At 32.9% G+C, this 19,884-nt stretch overlaps 1 protein-coding gene across 1 annotated transcript; it reads right to left on the bottom strand.

Moving 5' to 3' along the window:
* Positions 1-6,493: 6,493 nt before the first annotated feature.
* LOC133184905 (uncharacterized) lies at positions 6,494-18,948 on the bottom strand. The gene is made up of 15 exons (XM_061319975.1): positions 18,908-18,948; positions 18,415-18,512; positions 17,167-17,446; positions 15,052-15,099; positions 14,376-14,432; positions 14,159-14,221; positions 13,843-13,896; positions 13,528-13,563; positions 12,815-12,868; positions 12,651-12,710; positions 11,763-11,798; positions 8,696-8,725; positions 7,447-7,572; positions 6,893-7,072; positions 6,494-6,649 (listed from the first exon to the last, which is right to left on the bottom strand). The coding sequence occupies exons 3-15, from the start codon at positions 17,191-17,193 to the stop codon at positions 6,599-6,601; spliced, it is 822 nt and encodes a 273-aa protein (XP_061175959.1). The 5' UTR covers positions 17,194-17,446; positions 18,415-18,512; positions 18,908-18,948; the 3' UTR covers positions 6,494-6,598.
* Positions 18,949-19,884: the final 936 nt, after the last annotated feature.

Raw genomic sequence — 19,884 nt, 5'->3', positions numbered from 1 at the left:
TTAGTTATTAAAGACATGAAGTGGAGATGAGCATATATACAGGAAAATCTGGTTCCATTTTTTTTCTGGGAATTTTGGCCATTTTTGAACTTTTTAGCTCACCTGAACTGAAAGCTAAAGTGAGCTTTTCTGATCTCCTGTTGTCCGTCTGTAAACTTTTCACATTTTCAACTTCTTCTCGAGAACCACTATGCCAATTTTAACCAAAGTTGGTACAAAGCATCTTTGGGTAAAGGGGATTTAAATTTTTAAAATAAGGGCCAAGCCCCCTTACAAAGGGAGTTAATCAAAAAAAGAGAAAAATAGAGTGGGGTCATTGAATTTTTTTTTTCTCAAGAACCACTGGGCCAGAAAAGCTGAAACGTATGTGAACCCATTCTGGGGTAGTGTAGATTTTAAATTGTTCAAATCATGCCCCCCCCCCCAAGGGAGGGTGGGGCCACAATAGGAAATCAAAATTTTACATTGAAATTTATAGGAAAAATCTCTAAACATCTTCTCAAGAACCACTGGGCCAGAAAAGCTGAAATTCACATACAAGGATCCTGGGGTAGTGTAGACTCTAAATTGTTCAAATCATGACCCCCGGGCAGGGTGGTGCCACAATAGGAAATCCCAAGTTTGCATTAAAATATATGGAAAGAAATATATAGGAAAAAACTTTTAAAATCTTCTTCTCAAGAACCTCTTGGCCAGAAAAGCTGAAATTTATGTGGAAGCATCCTTGGGTAGTGTAGATTTTATATTTTTCAAATCATGACCCCCCTCCCCTAGGGTAGGATGGGGCCACAATAGGTATTACATGGAGGAAAATCTGTTGAAGAACAGTAGGGCCAAAGTTACTCAGGTGAGCATTGTGGCCCATGGGCCTCTTGTTTGACGTTAATACTGCGAAAACAGTTTGTCATCACGACTGATTAGAATTACATGAACCTTACTAGTTAGTAAGGACAATTTCGAGCAGTGCAGATTTGGTTTTCTTAGGGTTTGCCTCTTTTATTTACTAGTGTATTCAATGCATACAACATGCCATTCAAAATGTGTAGCAGTCAAGGGTATGTTGGAGTATAGAGTATGTGAGCTTGCTTGTACATGCCCTATTCGCCCTTCTTTCTTTTGGTTTTTAATCATATACCAAGTACATGAATAATGAACAACTTTAACAAGATGACATTTCTTTAAAATTTACCAATCTGATTATAAGAAGCCTTATGCAAATGATGTATTATAGATGCTTATCGATATGTATTTGTGCATTCTATAATTTGTTGCCACTGTTTCTTAACTTTGAAAGTTTTAATCATGAAATAGTCCACAGTTTTTAAGCTCACCTGAGCCAAATTAAAGCTCAAGTGAGCTTTTCTGATCGAAATTTTTCCATTGTCATCGGCGTCATTGTTGCAAACTTTTCACATTTTCATCTTCTCAAGAACCACTGGGCCAATTTCATCCAAACTTGCCACAAAGTATCCCTGGGCAAAGGGAATTCAAGTTTGTTCAAATAAAGGGCCTTGCCTTCTTCCAAAAGGAGATAATTAAAAATTTTTGAAAAATTAATGGCATCATTTAAAAACCTCGAGAGAACCACTGTGCTTGACAAATATGAAACTTTTGTGGAATCATTGTGAGGTAGTGTAAATTCAAATTTGTTCAAATCATGACCCCCGAGGGTAGGGTGGGGCCACAATAGGGGAATTAAAGTTCCACATAGGAATACATAGGAAAAAATCTTTTAAAAATTCTCCTTGAGAACAGCATAAAAGTGATTGGTCAGATTTATACTTGCTAATACTGAACTGATTAATTTTCTGCTTTTTCCTTGCCAGAGTGCTCAAGTGAGCGATGTGGCCCCTGGGCCTCTTGTATTATGTAGTAGTGTCATCATTTATCTATTCTTTAGAATTTCTTATTACGAATGTGCAAATGGATATGAATAAGTATGTTGAATGAAAAACATTGGCCACTGTAGTTCTCGTTCCTGGAGCACTGGTTTAGCATTTTGGAAACCTTGGCACTGACTTTAAAATGATAATTTCAACTCCTTTTATGTCATGAATTCAGAAGACCAATATCAAAAATGAAAAACAAATATTCACATGTGAAAGGCAAATAAATTAAACCTTTAATTTTTAGGTCACCTGAGTCACTCAGGTGACTTATTGCTATCTGTTTTTGTCCGTCGTCGTGCGTTAACATTTAAACATTTTCTTCTCTGAAACTGCTCAACCTATTTTGGCATATAGCATATATGGGTGAAGGGGGACAAAAATTGTGAATTTCATGGTCCCTGCCCCCTGGGGCCTTAGGGGTGGGGCTAAAACCACCAAAATTGATGCAATCTTTAAAAACCTTCTTTACTCCTGGACATCAAGCAGTCAAACTGTTGGCATGATTGTGATATGAGCCCTCTATCAAAATTGTGAGATTCATAGCCCCAGGGTCAGGGGTTCTGGTGCTAGGGCGGGGCTATATAGATCATATAGTGAAAATGCAATATTTCTTTGAAAATCTTCTCTGCTCCTGGGTATGAAATAAACTAACTAAGTACATAGTTATGTTTAGAAAGACTGCCTCTTCTAAAATTGTGAATTTCATGGCCCCTGGGTCCGGGGTTCTGGCGAGGCTCTATTGATTATATAGTGAAAATGCATTAAATCTTTGAAAATCTTCTTCTCTGCTCCTGGGTATTAAATAAATTAACTAAGTATATAGCTATGATGAGCATAACTGCCTCTTTCAAAATTATGAAATTCATGGCCCCTGGGCCAGGGGTTCTGGTGATTATATAGTAAAAATTCATAATTTCTTTCAAAATATTTTTTTCGACTCCTGGCTATAAAGCAAAAAACAAGTGTATAGTTATGATGAGCAAGGATGCTTTTACAAAATTTTTAAAACTTGTGGTTCCAGGGGTTCTGTTGTTTCTTGGGGGGTGGGGGGGGGGGCTCTATTTGATTTTATAGTGAAAATGTGTGAATTCTTTGAAAATTTTCATGGTAATAGTGATAAAAGGGGGACAGATAGAAAGATACTAGATCAATTATTTTGTTGATCTTAATCATACTATTTTTCTTGCTATGGGGCAACAAAGCTTCATTTATCAGTTTATGGATTCTCTAAATTATTGTACTTGGGTGACCGTTAAGGCCCTTGGGCCTCTTGATTGTTATACTTTCTTTGAGAAAAATGTATTTATATAATTGGAAACTTTGGGTTAAACCTGTAAAAATTGATGCAGTTTCAAAAATCTTCTCTACTTATGGACATTCAGCATACAAAACAAGCACATAGTTATGATGAGCAGGGGTGCCTCTACTAAAATTGTGATATTTCTTGCCCCAGCTTCTTCTCTACTACTGGACAATTAACAGACAAACCAAGCAGATTGTTGTGGTGAACAGGGATGTCTCAACCAAAATTGTGAAATTCTTGGCCCCTGAGTTCTGCTTTTAGGGCGTGCCTTTAATGAATGTATAGGAAACTCTTATCTTTTTTTGCTATTTGGCTTCTAGCAGTCATACTGAGTGTATGGTTAGGATAATCAAGGAAAATTGTGATATTCATGACCCTGGGTCAGAGCTTTTGGCATTAAACACAGGTATACCTGCTCCAAAAAACTTTAACCTCATCCAACATCTGACACCTTTGGCTTAGATTCAGCATCCAAATATGTCAATTCTTAAAGGTGCTTAGAAGTTAATATTTTCTCAAATTTTCTGTATAATATCACGACATATATATTGCAATAGCATTTCACACGAAAATTAAAAACTTCTTTTATCTGGAAATTATTTGAACTATGAATTCCTGGACGCGTTTGATTAACACATCATTGCACTTTCACAAATTTTATCTTTATCCTTAATATTTAAGAAAAGAAGCTATTTTTGTGTATTAATGAAAAACATTACATCTATAATCCAGAAAATTCAGAGTAGAAATATGGGAAAGCAAACCCCCTCACTAATATCGTCAGCCCGTGCTCAGTGTTGTGTACAGAGTTTAACAAATTGAATACACCCGTGAAACGTAAACTGTTTTTGTAAACAGGGCACGAGCTCTGTTATTCTTAATGTTTACGATTCACCGGGTGTGTTCAATTGTTAAAGTCTGCACACACCACTGAGCACGGACTGACAATACTGTGAGTGGGTTTTGCTTTCGAACATTTCTACTCTGAATTTTTCTGGATTTTAGTTTTAATATTTTTCATTAATACACAACAAAATTGCCACTTTTCTTAAGTATTAAGACTAAAACTAAATTTGTGAAAGTGCAAGGATGTGTCAATCAAACGCGTCCAGAAATTTGAAGTTTCAATAACTTCGAGATGAAATAATATTTTTATTATATTTTAGTATGAAATGCTCTAGCAACATACAAGCCATGAAATTATGCAGAAAATTTGAGAAAATATTAACTTCAAATCTGTGTCCAAGCACCTTTAAGTATCACAAGATACATCAACTGTCCAAGTTTAGCAGAAATTCTATCAGTAATAAGTTAATAACTATGATATGGCCATCACAGGATGTCTGCTCCAAGAAATTTAACCTATTCCAAAAACGTTTACTTCATCCAGCATCTGAGATTCAGCATCCAAGTATATTTAGTGCATAAGTATACCCAGATGCACAATCCTTGCAAGTTTGGTGAAGTTCAGACCTGTAATAAAATACATATGGGACCTGCTCCCAAAAATTTAACAGACACTTTCTCTCGGTAAATTAAAAATTGTGATGCAAATATTTCAAACTCCTTAAAAAACTACTCTTTGGGATTCTTTACAGTTTTCATGTATAGAATGATAGTTGCCATATGCCATCTCACTTACAAGATTGAAAATGAAGTAAACATGATTTTGTTGTACATGGAACCAGTAAGCATGTTCAAGGTAACAGTGTTTTACTGTAGTCCTTTTGACCATGAGGAGCAACCATGTTATGGTAAAGATGCTGGATGCAGAAATTAATACCACAAAGCAGCTTTTACTTGCAGAGTAAGAGACCAAAAAAAGTGGACAAGTCATATTATCATCACTTTCAAAATCATGTTTGTTCATAAAGGAATTTATTGAATCAAATTGTTTATTGTGATAAAATTGGAGCTGTGACATTACTACCTCCAATAATACTCTCCAGTTACAATGCTAAAAAACTAACGATTACAAAAAGTATTTCAGTATTACATATACTAGTATATAAATGTAGTGTAATTGGAGCGGCCACATTACTGCCCCCGATAAAAAAACTCCAGTTACAATACTAAAAAACTAACGATTACAAAAAGTATTTCAGTATTACATATACTAGTATATAAATGTAGTGTAATTGGAGCGGCCACATTACCGCCCCCGATAAAAAAACTCCAGTTACAATAATAAAAAACTAACGATTACAAAAAGTATTTCAGTATTACATATACTAGTATATAAATGTAGTGTAATTGGAGCGGCCACATTACTGCCCCCGATAAAAAAACTCCAGTTACAATACTAAAAAACTAACGATTACAAAAAGTATTTCAGTATTACATATACTAGTATATAAATGTAGTGTAATTGGAGCGGCCACATTACCGCCCCCGATAAAAAAACTCCAGTTACAATAATAAAAAACTAACGATTACAAAAAGTATTTCAGTATTACATATACTAGTATATAAATGTAGTGTAATTGGAGCGGCCACATTACCGCCCCCGATAAAAAAACTCTCCAGTTACAATACTAAAAAACTTACGATTACAAAAAGTATTTCAGTATTACATATACTAGTAAATAAATGTAGTGTAATTGGAGCGGCCACATAACCGCCCCCGATAAAAAAACTCCAGTTACAATACTAAAAAACTAACGATTACAAAAAGTATTTCAGTATTACATATACTAGTATATAAATGTAGTGTAATTGGAGCGGCCACATTACCGCCCCCGATAAAAAAACTCCAGTTACAATACTAAAAAACTTACGATTACAAAAAGTATTTCAGTATTACATATACTAGTAAATAAATGTAGTGTAATTGGAGCGGCCACATTACCGCCCCCGATAAAAAAACTCCAGTTACAATACTAAAAAACTAACGATTACAAAAAGTATTTCAGTATTACATATACTAGTATATAAATGTAGTGTAATTGGAGCGGCCACATTACCGCCCCGATAAAGCTCTCCAGTTATAATACTAAAAAACTAACAATAAAAAAAAGTATTTCAGCATTACATATATATAAATGTTGTGTAATTGGAGCGGCCACATTACCGTCCCCGAAAAAAAACTCCAGTTACAATACTAAAAAAACTAACGAATACAAAAAGTATTTCAGTATTACATATATATAAATGTTTTACATATATATAAATGTAGTGTAATTGGAGTGGCCACATTACCGCCCCCGAAAAAAATCCAGTTACAATACTAAAAAAACTTACGAATACAAAAAGTATTTCAGTATTACATATATATAAATGTAGTGTAATTGGAGTGGCCACATTACCGCCCCCGAAAAAAAACTCCAGTTACAATACTAAAAAACTAATGATTACAAAAAGTAAAGCAAAGAAGGCCGCCACAAAATTCCTGAATGCTGCTGACTGGCTAAATCAGGACATCCCCAAGACCAGTAAAGGTATCATTTACAGCAAAACACTGAAAAGGTGAAAATAATTTTTTTCTCAATGTATTTCTTTCGACATATTTCAGTATTCATTTTTTTATGCCATTAAATTTTTGCCTACTCAGAAATTATTCTTGGTGGTGTTGGAGTGAATTTAGCTAATTGAATGAATCTAATTTTAACTACAGTTAACTGCTTAATACAGAGACTGACTTTATGACATCCATGCAATTACAATTCTTTGCATCTTCAAAGATGGTACATGAAATACCTACCCCTTCACGAAGGTATAAGACATCCGGCAACTCTTCGACCTTAACTTTATAGCTGTTGCCCAATTCATATATATGGGGGCATCCTTTGTTCTGGCAACTGGTTGGGGATGAGCACTCTAAATGGAACACCGGGGGAAGAATTTCTGGATCCATTTGTTGTATAATCCAGCTATATACACTCTAAGAAATAATAATGACATAATTAGGTGTTTATAACTTGTATTTATTCATGTGCTTAATTTAATATAAATTAAATACCAAAGTACAAGAAATCATGCAAGTTATTGAATTTTAATTCAAATCAGCACATGAAATGCTGGCACACAGGGTATATGATTTATACTTGGAGCAATTTAAGTAACACATAAAATTAGGTTCTTCAGTACCTGCACATATACCTAATTTAATGTATATGAAAATAAAAATTATGTTTACAATACATGCATCTTGTATGGTAGCTACATGTATTGCATACAATTTACTTTAAATTTGTTACTCTTAAGTGTTTAACAAAGTTGTATCTCCTTGATACACTCCTCCTCTAATTAACATACCTTGACTGTGTCACCATATTTGAACGGTCGATTTATCGCAAGACCTCCATGACATTCGTAAACAACACACAGATTTTTTCTGACATCCTCTTTCGTCGGGAAGTCGATGAAGGTGCTCTCTGCAAACTTGAAAAAATAAACTAATGTTTATTTCAAATATGTATATTTCATTTAAGCTAGATAAACAAAACTAATAAAAATAATTTTGTCCAGAACAGTAATTCTACAGCATGTATAGTTGCAAAATCGTTTTATATTTGAAATATTTTTTGTTTTAGTTATTTCATTTAGTGCCTTATGTAAAATTGTTAAGTAGGATGATAGTACAAATTGTGAGCAACCAATATACATGTATTTATTATGTAATTGACCTCGATAAGAGCATTGCTCTTGATGAGCAACCTAATGTATATATAAAGGGGTAGAGAACGTGTGTTGCAGGGAGTTAATTTTTTTAGTAAACAAGAGTCAGTGCTGTTCAAGGATATTATATATATATATATATATATATATATATATATATATATATATATATATATATATATATATATATATATATATATATATATATATCATGTAAGAAATTCTAAATGGAATTAAACAGTTTTTATTTAAAGAACAGTTTCCGACAAACAAAGAATACAAAGATTAAATCTGTCATATGTAAAATGTTGTGTGCCATTTACACAAAACACAATAAAAGCATTTCAGAAATTCTTCAATTTTCTAAACATATAAGGGGATTCACCTTGATATCTTACGCAAGCTTCTTTCATGTAGCATGTTAGTAACTTGTACTGTAGATTCCCATTTCATGGTGGGGAATTATTATCAACATAAAAATGCCAGAAGTACCCCTCATAGATCTTAAAATCTTGGGATTATTTTGATTAGTTTTCTGCTATCTGTAAACTATATGAAATTACATGTTCACATATAACAAAACTTTGGTGCTCACAATTTTATGTTCTCATGATTTGAAACAAATTTAAATGGCAGAATCATGAAATTGAGTACTCTTGTAATGTGAGGAACCTACAGTATTATTTATATGAACTTTAGTATTAATTTAAATCATGCTTTCACAAGTATGCATGTTCCTCTCTGTCTGAAATATGATATCATAAAGTATCATATTGTGTGCATAAATGCATGGAAACTGTGTTAATAACAAGAATTACTTTACATTTTTAATTCCCCCACGTTGATAGACACATACGCAATACAAAACTTAGACAACTATGCTTACCAACTGCCTTTCTCTTTTTTTCTGCATCATCTGTAAGAATTAAGGATAAAATCCAATTGAAGCAGTTTTTACTACAAGAAAACATTCTCCACAAGGCTCTCATAAATGTCCATGCATGCAAGCTTACACAGCATTCATATGGTTGAGTAAAAATGGAATTTTGGTAATCTAATTTCTATCAACACAATGATGAGGGAAGGAATGAAAAGAGTACCTAATTCCAAAACAGACAAGCTAATTCAGATAATCTGTGTCCCAGCTTAATGAAAACAAGATACCCATGGGACACATCGCTCACCTAAGGACATTGGGTTAGGCAAAAGCACAAATCAGTCCAGTATTGAAAAGATTAGAGGGGGGGGGGCTTGAATTTTAAACTACCTGATGATGCTTCCATGTCAATATAACAAATGGCTTTGTTGTACTTGAGAAGATTTTAAAAAAAGAATTCCCATATATTCCTTTGTAAAAATTTGATCCCCCATTGTGGCTCCTTCCTATGCCAGGGGCCATCATTTAAACAAACTTGAATCTACACTAACTGAGGATGCTTCAATATCAATATGACTAAACATAGCTTTTCTGTTCTTGAGAAAAAAAAGATATTCTTATATTTTCCTATGTAAGACTTTGATCTCTCATTGTGGTCCCACCCTACCCCCGGGAATCGTGGTTTGAATAAGATAAAATCTACACTACCTGAGGATGCTTCCATAATGACCAATCATGGCTTTGCTTTTCTTGAGAAGAAGATTTTTAAAGACTTTTTCCTATATATTTCTATGTAAAATATTTTTTTCCGATATATTTTCTATGTAAAACTTTGATTGTCCATTGTGGCCCCGCCCTACCACCGGAGGTCATAATTTGTACAAAATTGAATCTTCACTACCTGAGGATGTTTCCACAGGAGTTTCAACTTTCCTGGCCATGTGATTCTTGAAAAAAGGATTTTTAAAAGATGGTATTAATTTTTCAATAAATCTTAATTATGTCCCCTTGGAAGGGGGCGTGGCCCTTCATTTGAACAAACTTGAACCCCTTAACCCAAGGATGCTCTGTGGCAAGTTGGTTGAAACTGGCTCAGTGGTTCTGGAGAAGAAGTCGAAAATGCGAGTAGTTTAGAGACAGACGGACTACAGACAAAATGTGATCAGAAAAGCTCACTTGTGCTTTCAAGCTCAGGTGAGCTAAAGAGAAGAGCATGAGTGGATTGGGAGAGGGGGGGGGCACTTTAAAAAGGGCCAGGGCCAAAGGGAGTTATGGTATAAATTTCATTGCAAAAGCTTCTTGAGATATCGCCCAGAAATGAAAGTTTTACACACACACAGAATGTATGAAATTACGGCATTGACTTTGACCTTAAAATAAATAGGGGTTTTCCTTAGTCCATAGGGATTTGTGGTATAAAATTTCACTGCAAAAGAAAGCTCAAAGGCTTCTTGAGATTTCATGCGAAAACAAGTGTTAAAACAGAGAGAATTAATGAATTTATGACTTGATTTTTTTCCCTTTTGACCTAAAAATACAGGCCCATAGAAAGCAATTTTAGTTTGGGGGAGGGGGGGGGGCACTATCAACTACCAAAGATTCCTTGACGAGCAAAAAACATAGGTAATCAAAGATTACGAAGCTCACCTCAACGAATGTTATCAGTAAAAGTTATGCAAATCTCACATCATATTTTCTTTATAGTTAGTGTGCATCCTGAAAACAATATTCATGCAAGTTCTGTGTAAGAAGGTCTTATAGTTCGTTGGGAATTGACCTGTTCCAAAAACTTTAAGCTTTTCACAAATCAAGAAAATGTCAGACTTTCATTTCCTACATCTGAAGCAAGTCTGGAATGCACCATCTATGTAAGTTAAATCATAACAGCCTATATAATTATAGAGCTACTCCAAACACATTGTCATGGTTACTCATTTGGAAAATGTAGGTCAGATCCAGCATCTGAAGCAAGTCTGGTAGTGCCCATCCCTAGATACATCAACCATGCAAGTTGGTCCAGATATGGCTTATAGTTACTTGGGAATGAACCTGCTCCAAAAACTTTAACCTGGTCACTCATCTGGAAAATGTAGATCAGATCCAGCATCCGAAGCAAGTGTGACAGTGTCCATCCCTAGATGCATCATCCATGCAAGTATGGTCCAGGTAGGGCTTATAGTTACTTGGGAATAGACTTGCTCTTAAAACTTTAACCGGGACGCCGATGCTAACGCCGACACCGGGGGTATAACATAAGCTCATCTCGACTTCGTCGAGGTGAGCTAAAAAAAAAGGCGGGGCATCAGATGTTATTATTGAGGGGGCACAGGCATATAGTAGCTATGTTCTCTATAGTATTCTACAAGTGGCAAATTTATTCAGGCGGGGGGGGGGACTACCCCCTCTTTCCTACGGTCATGAAATAAATAGGGATCTCTCTTAGGCCTTAGGGAGTTGTTGTGTAATATTTCACTGCAAAAGGTCAAAAGCTTTTCCTGTTATCGCTCTGAAACAAGTGTTGCAGACAGACAGAAATACATACAGAAGAACAGACAGACCAAAATTAAAATTCCCCACTTTCAATTAAAGCAGTGGACAAAAATAAAGTAATCTATATTTTTAAGATGTCTAAATATCATTCAGCATTGTGAACTGACTTAATTCAATATTTCAAAGTCTGACAAACAACAAGTTCTCATCATTACATGTACCCCCTTTCAGTAAAAAAAATTCTTATAATGAATGTTGATCCAAATATTATAAAGTATTTTTACACCAAAAACAACATCCTTCTCTTGTTTATTACTAAAAAGAAGCATTTTGTTTACCAATAATATAGAGCACTTTTAAGTGTAATTATCAATGTAACAAAATAACAAATAACAAAAACTATTGAGACTCTTCTTCCCCCTCCCCCTTCCATTCTTTAACTACATGTATATCTAGAGTTCAACCTCAGGCAGGGGCAGAAGTGGAGCTCTATCACTGCATTTTTCTTTGTGGTTTGTGTGTTTGTCTGTGGACACACACACAGTCCCACAAACATAGAGAGAGAGAAATAATAACTGATACTTACTTCCTCAAAGTCTTTCAGGATATTGTCTTCATCCACCTGTATATATGAATAAACATTAATGTATACAAGAAATACCCACAAGAAATCATAAATTTTTAGATAAGCAAATAAATATTAGAAAAAACAAGAGGATCCCGGGCCTTATAGGTCACCTGAGTATCATGTAACAACTTTCCAACAACTGAATTTGGTTCATGTTTTAAACCAGAGGCCTTGAAATTCACAATTTTGAAAGAGGCACCATTGCTCATCATAAATGTTTGATTAATACCATGGAGCAGATTTCAAAGCATTAATTCATTTTCAGTATATAATCATTAATCATCCCTTTCCTGATGTGTATGCATAGAGTGACAGACCAAGGCATATGGGCATTACAGACCAGTTGCAGTAAAACATGCTTACAGTAAAGTGCCAGAGACAAATGAATTTGCATTATTTATTGCAATCCATGGCTCATAATACACTTTAAAGGGTATGCATTTCACAATGCCCACAGGGCTGAAAACATGAATTTATGAAAAGCACAATTGCTGTGTTTTGATTACCTTATTTAGCCTGCATACCATATCTGGTAGCATTTCAGGTTAAATTTTTTTTTAACTTTTTCAACATTTTTTCAGGGAATGTCGAGTATTCATCTATGTGAGAAAAAATGTAAACTGACCCAAGTTATGTTATATATCGTACGACATATTAGGTATATATATGAAATTCAAGTCTCAAATGAAGGAAAGGAATGTTTTTAAAAAATACACTAACACTGGTTATTCTATGTAGCAATTTCTAGTCATCAAAGACTTTTTTGTGTCAAAAATAAATAAATAGATATATGTATATGTAATTCAAGCTCTTGATGTTTAACCTGCAAATTTCAGAAATCAATACCTTATTTTCAAGATTTGATGTCCAGTCTTCATCATCTGTACATGTAGATGCATCTGTATCCTAAAATTGTCAAGTAAATCAACATTACATTACATTACAGTACATTACATTACATTACACTACATTACATTAAATTACATTATATTACATTACATTACATGTACCTTTAATGTCATAGGTAAAGGAATATCTGGCAGCTCTTCACTGTCTTTCTCAATCTGCAAATGTATTTTGTAGATCCATTATCAATGGTATGTTATATAATTGTGAAAGCTATTGTGAAAAGTCATCAAAGTGATGTTATTTTATTTTTAAAACATAAACAACTGGCTTATTCCAAGGATTGTATAAAAGTTCAAAATTTCAATTCCCCAATTTGGCATACTCTGGTATATAATGGTATATCAGAATGGTATTGTAAAGAGATCAACCTTTTCACAAATAGATTTTTTTTTTTTTGCTTTGTTGACAAATTTTTTGGTAACACATTTACTATCATTTTGAAAATACAAGCGATTATGTACAATACTTGAAAATGGCATTCTTAGGTGTTTTTTTTTTAAACCTAACAATATCTTAGAACCAAAGTTTGTAATACAGAACATTACAAGTAATGTTAATTTTGTTTTAAATACAAATACACTTCAGAGGATGCAACTTTATTTCACCGTCAGAGTACATGAAAATCAAACCTGTTGAAATCTGTTGAAAATCATACTCATTAAATTTATACTTGGCCTTTTTAAATTTCCAGTTATTCCCTGTAAGCTTACCAAAAAATAAAGGAATAAAAAATTTGCTTGAAAATTGACTCAAACTATGGGGAGTGTGTTGGGTGGGAAAAACAAAACAAATTCAGTGAGTTTTGTAATCTTACTGATGATTGTCCAGGGCTGGATGTTCTCTTCTCTTTCTGCAAACAAAGGAGTAAATATATATCTGTTAGTGAGAATATATCATTAAGTATTTGTGTGGCAGATCTGTGAATAAAATATAATTTTTTAAATATTTCTAAGTCTCAATTTATCTGAAAAAAAAGAATTATCTCCCTTTTTGCAATTTTCTAAGCACCATGGAAACTTAATAGGGATAACATAAAATGCATCAATTAAATAAACACAAGTAAAACCTGTCCAATTGTACATTACTTTAATATGGACTTATATAATTGTAAAAAAAACCACTTTGTTACCTTTGAAGGAGAATGAAGCATGGGTAGATCTTCGTCAATAGCTGCTACATGTACCTATTGTAAAATATGAAATTCAAAATTCAATCTGAAATGGCCAACTCATAGTCTCATATAGATTAAAACTTGCATAGTTCACCAGTTGTAACAATCTGACAAAGCCTAAAGGGCTAAATACAATGCATTTTACAATAATTCATGTATATACTGATTGTTTGTCCATTACCTCATAACCACCAAATATCATCTACATTTGTTTATATAGTGCAGTTAAAATAAAACTGTAATCTTCCTATCCAAGAGAAAATTATCAAATTACCACTTTGGATGGTGTACAAACAGGTGTACTTGTTTTAGGGGTTTCTGTCTTCAATTTCTTTTCCTATAAGAATAATCATTTCTGTAAATTATATGTACATTGTGTGTAAAATGATATGTGCAAATAAAAAAGTTATTTTTCAAGCAATTTCTTGCATATGATTGATAAATATTCTCTAAGAATTCCTTAAACCAATTATTACTTGTGCTAAACTTACAGGGTCTTCAAACTCGTCTTCCGAGTCAGAGAGGACAATGCGCTGACTTTTTGGCTTCTGTTAAAAAAAATTGAAGAATAAATCATAATCATCCAAGGAGAGATACTGTATGATGATTACTTAATATTTATTTTACATTTTATCTGGTTACTGGTTACTGTCAGGCAGTTGGACATCAAAATAAGTCCAATGCACATACACACACACCACTTCTCGGTTAGAAGTTTAAAGAAAAACATCATTTTCTAATTATTTCAGTGAAACAGATGATTATATGAGAACCTGTAAAATTAATCATATTATTTGTAAGACTTTTTTTTCTTGTAATGCATCTGAATTATAGAGATCTATACCTATCATTTGCTGTATGGATTGTATGCATCTATCATATGCTGTATGGTTATCGGAAATAAACCGTGGGCAAAGCGGGCACTTTCAATATATTTACTGACAGAGCCAACCAGTCTAATGAATTTGTATGTATAATTTTCAGCTAAAGGTACAGTATTTCTTTACATGATGGAACTTTATGAGGTTCACAAAATTTATGTGTCATTGTAAGGAAGACAATATACATGTCATGCAAATTTAGAAACCACTGAAATTAAAACTGTATACTGTATAAAGTATCATATGAAGATATCTACCATATCATATGTATTATTAAGGTACTTACATTTACCCCGCTTCCTGACAACACATTATCTGATTCAATGCTTGGACCCTTTAGAAAATACAACAAAATTGCAAGATTGAAAAATATATTAAAATTTAGACATCCAACCAAAGCATTCTATTCAAAATTGTGACTAATGATATCTGTATACTGTAACATAACTGAAATGAACAATGTACATCAGTATCCAAAGCTTAATTGTTATTACAGTTTTACAACAAGGCTTCAATGATTTTTACTTAAAATGTATTTCTGGTATTCTAGCTCTACATAGGAAACTCCTTCCTTCCCTAGCTCCTATATGCTGATAATTTATAATGTTCATAAAACAAGAAAAATCTTTCATAATGCATCATTTTATCAGTCTAGACAGTCATGTGACAGGGTGAATAAAACACCAAGTCTCCCAAGGAATAAATATCATATTCCACTCTTTGTAAGTCACATGTGACCATCATTTGATGTAAACAAACAAATGAATCTAAAATCTTTGAATATCCAAAATCCTTATATCAGAAAACAAAGTCAGCAATAAATTCAAATGATGAAAGAAAAGGACAAATTAACATAAAAAGGTAAACATTCACTGTGTTTTTACCTTAGTAGGGTTGGAAAACTACTGTAAATCACTTTTTATTTGTGGGAACTTCGTTTTGGCGTAATAATACTAGACAGAGTGCTCACAAAAATTTCATTTTCGCATATATTAGTATTCTTTAAGATTATATAGAGCACTAACCACAATTCGTGAAAACTTTGTCTCACTAATAAAGTGTCAATTACTATCTCGCCAAAATAAGCTGTTGCGAAAATTAAGTGATCTACAGTATTAGGAAAATGAAATATTCTGTTTAAAGAACTACGCACGCTAACTCTCGATTCCCGCCTACATTTTACACCCATTTAATTCAATATTAATGACAATTTGGCCGTAAAATCTTTGTTGAATGCGAAGAACAGTTCAATGGTAATTGACTGATAATATTAATACCAGTGTTAAATAGTTAATTACCCCTAATTCCAGCTCTTTAAGTAAGGGGGTAGACGATATTTTTCACTAAAATCGGACTCTTAAGCATGAACACATTTTAAAATATACTTGGATATGAATAAATGTTCCTTAAATCTTTTCTTATGTTTTACTCATATAAAATTAAACATATATTATTGATAAAATAAAATGTTTTAGCTGTAAACCCCTTTGAAATTGGTGAAAAAATAAGCATTTTTGTTGTTTTTTGTCTGTAAACATATGTTCCCCCCCCCCCCCCCGTGAAACACAAAAAGCTTCAGTACAAATTTGTGAAATGACAGTCCATATCACCTGTAAAAAGGAATTTTTGTTTCACGGGGGGAAAGATGTTTTAAAAATATTTTCCGTTTTCCGTTGATTTCTATAGTGAAAAACACAAGTTTTCCCAAAATTATAGAGTTATCTCTCTTTGTTTTCCCAAAGAAATAACGTTTTATGAAAATTCATATAAATATCTCTATAGATTTGAAAAATCATTCAAATGTGTTAACTTTTGAAAATTGACTTGGATGTAGGCAGGAGAACAATACTATCGTTCGCAGTTCTTAACTTAGTAATAGGTTGTTTGGTATAATAACAATTTACTGCTTGAAAGTTTGGGAGATATTAAGGTTTGATCCCCCCAGAACATACAGAAAATATCAACTTTATAGCTACCAGGTATTAACTCTCATCTGAGAATAATTGATATCATGATTAATTTTCAAAGTTTAATACTGAATACATCAGCACGACAGACCACCTTTGTTCAGAAAAATTTTCATTTCAAAGTTAAAACAAACCAAAATCAATCAAGTGGAACAAAATAACAAATCTTACTTTTTTGACATTTTTTACAATATTTCCTCGTGCTGTAATTCAATTGTTTGAAACTTAAAATTATTGACTTGTTTTGTCCATCCACAAATAATAATTAATGATGCCCCAAATATTAAACCCAAATTCTTACATTTTACTGGGCATCCACATACAAAATCTTAATTAAAACAAGCGTTTTTAAAAAATTCAGAGGGCTCTACTAAAAAAAACAATTGATAATTTATAAATTTAGCATTTATGGACACACACACACACACACTTACTTGCATATATTTTAACGTAAAATCCATGGTACTTTCTCTTCCCCTTTGAACGCTTCTTTAATTCTTGGTACTTAAGGTCCCGTGGTAACTCTGTGTACGTTTTATCCTCCAACCTCATAGGTACCATTGTGAATGATGTCTTGAACTTGTTTTCCACACTCTGCATCCAATTGTCCATCGAAGAATCTTTCTCAACTCTCAATATCATAGAAGCATCCACTCCATTGAACAATCGTTGGATCCTTTTCTCATTTTGATCCAAGAAGCGAATTTCTAAACACTGGTGTTTAAGAAGAATTTTTTTTCAAAATCAAATATGTTGAAGTAGGGAGCCTAAATAATTTACAAGTAATAGACCAATTAACTCTGTTAATACATACCAACAACAACAGAAATGCACTAGACACTGAGCTATTTTAAATCAAATTCAATTGGACATTGTCATGATTTGGTTTGAACATTTTAATGTTTTATTTTTCCATTTCTGATATTTACAAAGGTTCATAACAGTACAGTAAAACACATTTATAATGAAACGCTGGGGACATACCATTTTACATCATTATTATCAAACCAACAAAACAATTCACTATAATCAGAAGAACTCTTTAATAAGTGTTGACTTATTTTTAATGACAGCCTTCTGAAAAGACATTACAACACACAAACTGAACACAGGCTTCCATGCATTAAATAACATCCTAATCGCACACAAAACATTCGGCTTTTTCCCTTCATCTACCCCAAAATAATTTGATATTGTTACCAAAGAAATAGCATTCTGTTTCCTGGTTGTCAATTCCATGTCTCAATTGACTTTAATATGACATTGGAATAAAATTGCAGTGAATAGAGAACCCAATTCATTATATAACAATTTAAATTGACGCAATGCATCAAATCAGCTGCAAAAAATATATTTAGCATCTTGAAACATTCCGACAAGAATGAGTCCAAAAGAAAAAAATTATTAACAGAAAAAAAAGTATATGATAGCTTTAATTTTCAGTGATCAATTGTTTCAGAGAAGAGTCGAAAATGTTTGTTAACACACCATATACTAACATAGATGGCAATAGGTTAATTGAGTGATTCATGTGAAAACCACCCCCCCCCCCTTTTTTTTAACACCCACACACAAAATAGAAGGTCCAAATTTTTTTCAATCTAATAAACTGATGATGCAAATAATAATGGTGACAAAAACACTTGTATATAACTAATTTGTCTTTAATTTCAAGTCTTTACCTCTGGTTTCTCACTCTCTTTGGAGAAGGTGGTACCAATCATCTTCTTTTTACTGGTGATGAATTTTGCCCTCAAAAAATCCAGTTTAGACTTCACTCCTTCATAGACATAAAAAAAGAAAATCTGTCAATTTACAAATCAGTTGTATATAAATGTAGTAGCTTTTATGTGCATTTCAGTCTTTTCAGTTCATTTATTTGTAAATGTATAATTATGGACTAAATATTTACAAAAATATATATTTTGATTTCTGTACAAACTTGGATTTAAGTGTAATTGCTGACCAAAGTGTATGAGGCAAATTTCTTGTCCATTTTATATTTTGCACATGTTTTGTTGCAGTTATAGATACTGAATTACATATGGATGTTTTAAGTCGGAACATGTTTTAATTTTTGCCTGTGCTATAGTTTACCATAATTCTAGTTACTACATTGTTGTTTAGCATATCATAATACTTGTATGTCCTCAGTTAAATATAAAATTTATTTACCTTCATCTTCAATCCTTTTGAAAGGGCCTGTGGACCCACTTCCACTTGGTTTCTGTTCCGCTTAAAAATGACAACAAATAAAGTAATTTTTCTACAATCTAGGAGGACATATTACATGCTTACCATCCATCCATTCATCCATTATCTATCCATTTATCTATCTATCTACTGAATATCTATAAGAATTACCTTCACTTGGTACCGTGATATCACGAGTATCTGCAACCCTGCCTAAACAATAATATCCATTTCATTAATACAATACATTTTCAAACATCCTTATCAAAACCAAATTATTTATATAACTGAATTTCCATTAACTTTAATTCGCCTTTTGCAACTGGTGTGCACTCAACATCAACAGCTGCAAACATGAAAAAAAAAATCATTTTTATTGTCTATGAACATGTACATATGTCAATACATGGACATAAAATTCATCTTTCATCTCTAACATTAAAATTGTTTTATATTTTACAGCATTTTTATACTGAAATAAATATATTTCTTCATCCCAGACTGTTTTTGTAATACTTATAACAGACACCAATGCTTATTAAAGTTTGTCACACAATTGTCTATATATGCATCTTTTCAAAATTTATTTTGCAACTTTCAGTGAGTGAGAAGGGTTTGCAGCATAGTTGCAATGAAGTGAAAATTGGCGCATTAAATCAACCAGTGGTGTCGCCAAGGTGCACATCCAAATTTCAGCGATGTTATTTGGAAATATATTGTGAACGACTTTCTTGCTTGTTTTACTTTTGTTTTAAATGTAGTCATGTAAATACAACTGTTACAAATATGACTGGTTAAAACCTGGCAAAAACTGCTTCTTGTTACATGAAGCATTTTTTTAGGGCAACAAAGGTACGTTACCTCATTCATTTTCAATGTTTAATTGAAATTTTGACATTATTGACCCAAAATACACAAAATTATACTGTTTGTGGGTTCCTTTAAATGTGCTACACGGC

Source organism: Saccostrea echinata, unplaced genomic scaffold, assembly GCF_033153115.1.
Source record: "Saccostrea echinata isolate AGI-Se365-2 ecotype Australia unplaced genomic scaffold, CSIRO_AGI_Sech_v1 ptg000011l, whole genome shotgun sequence".
NCBI lineage: Eukaryota > Metazoa > Mollusca > Bivalvia > Ostreida > Ostreidae > Saccostrea > Saccostrea echinata.
The sequence above is the reverse complement of the archived record's forward strand: the minus strand, read 5'-3'. Positions and strand labels throughout refer to the sequence as shown.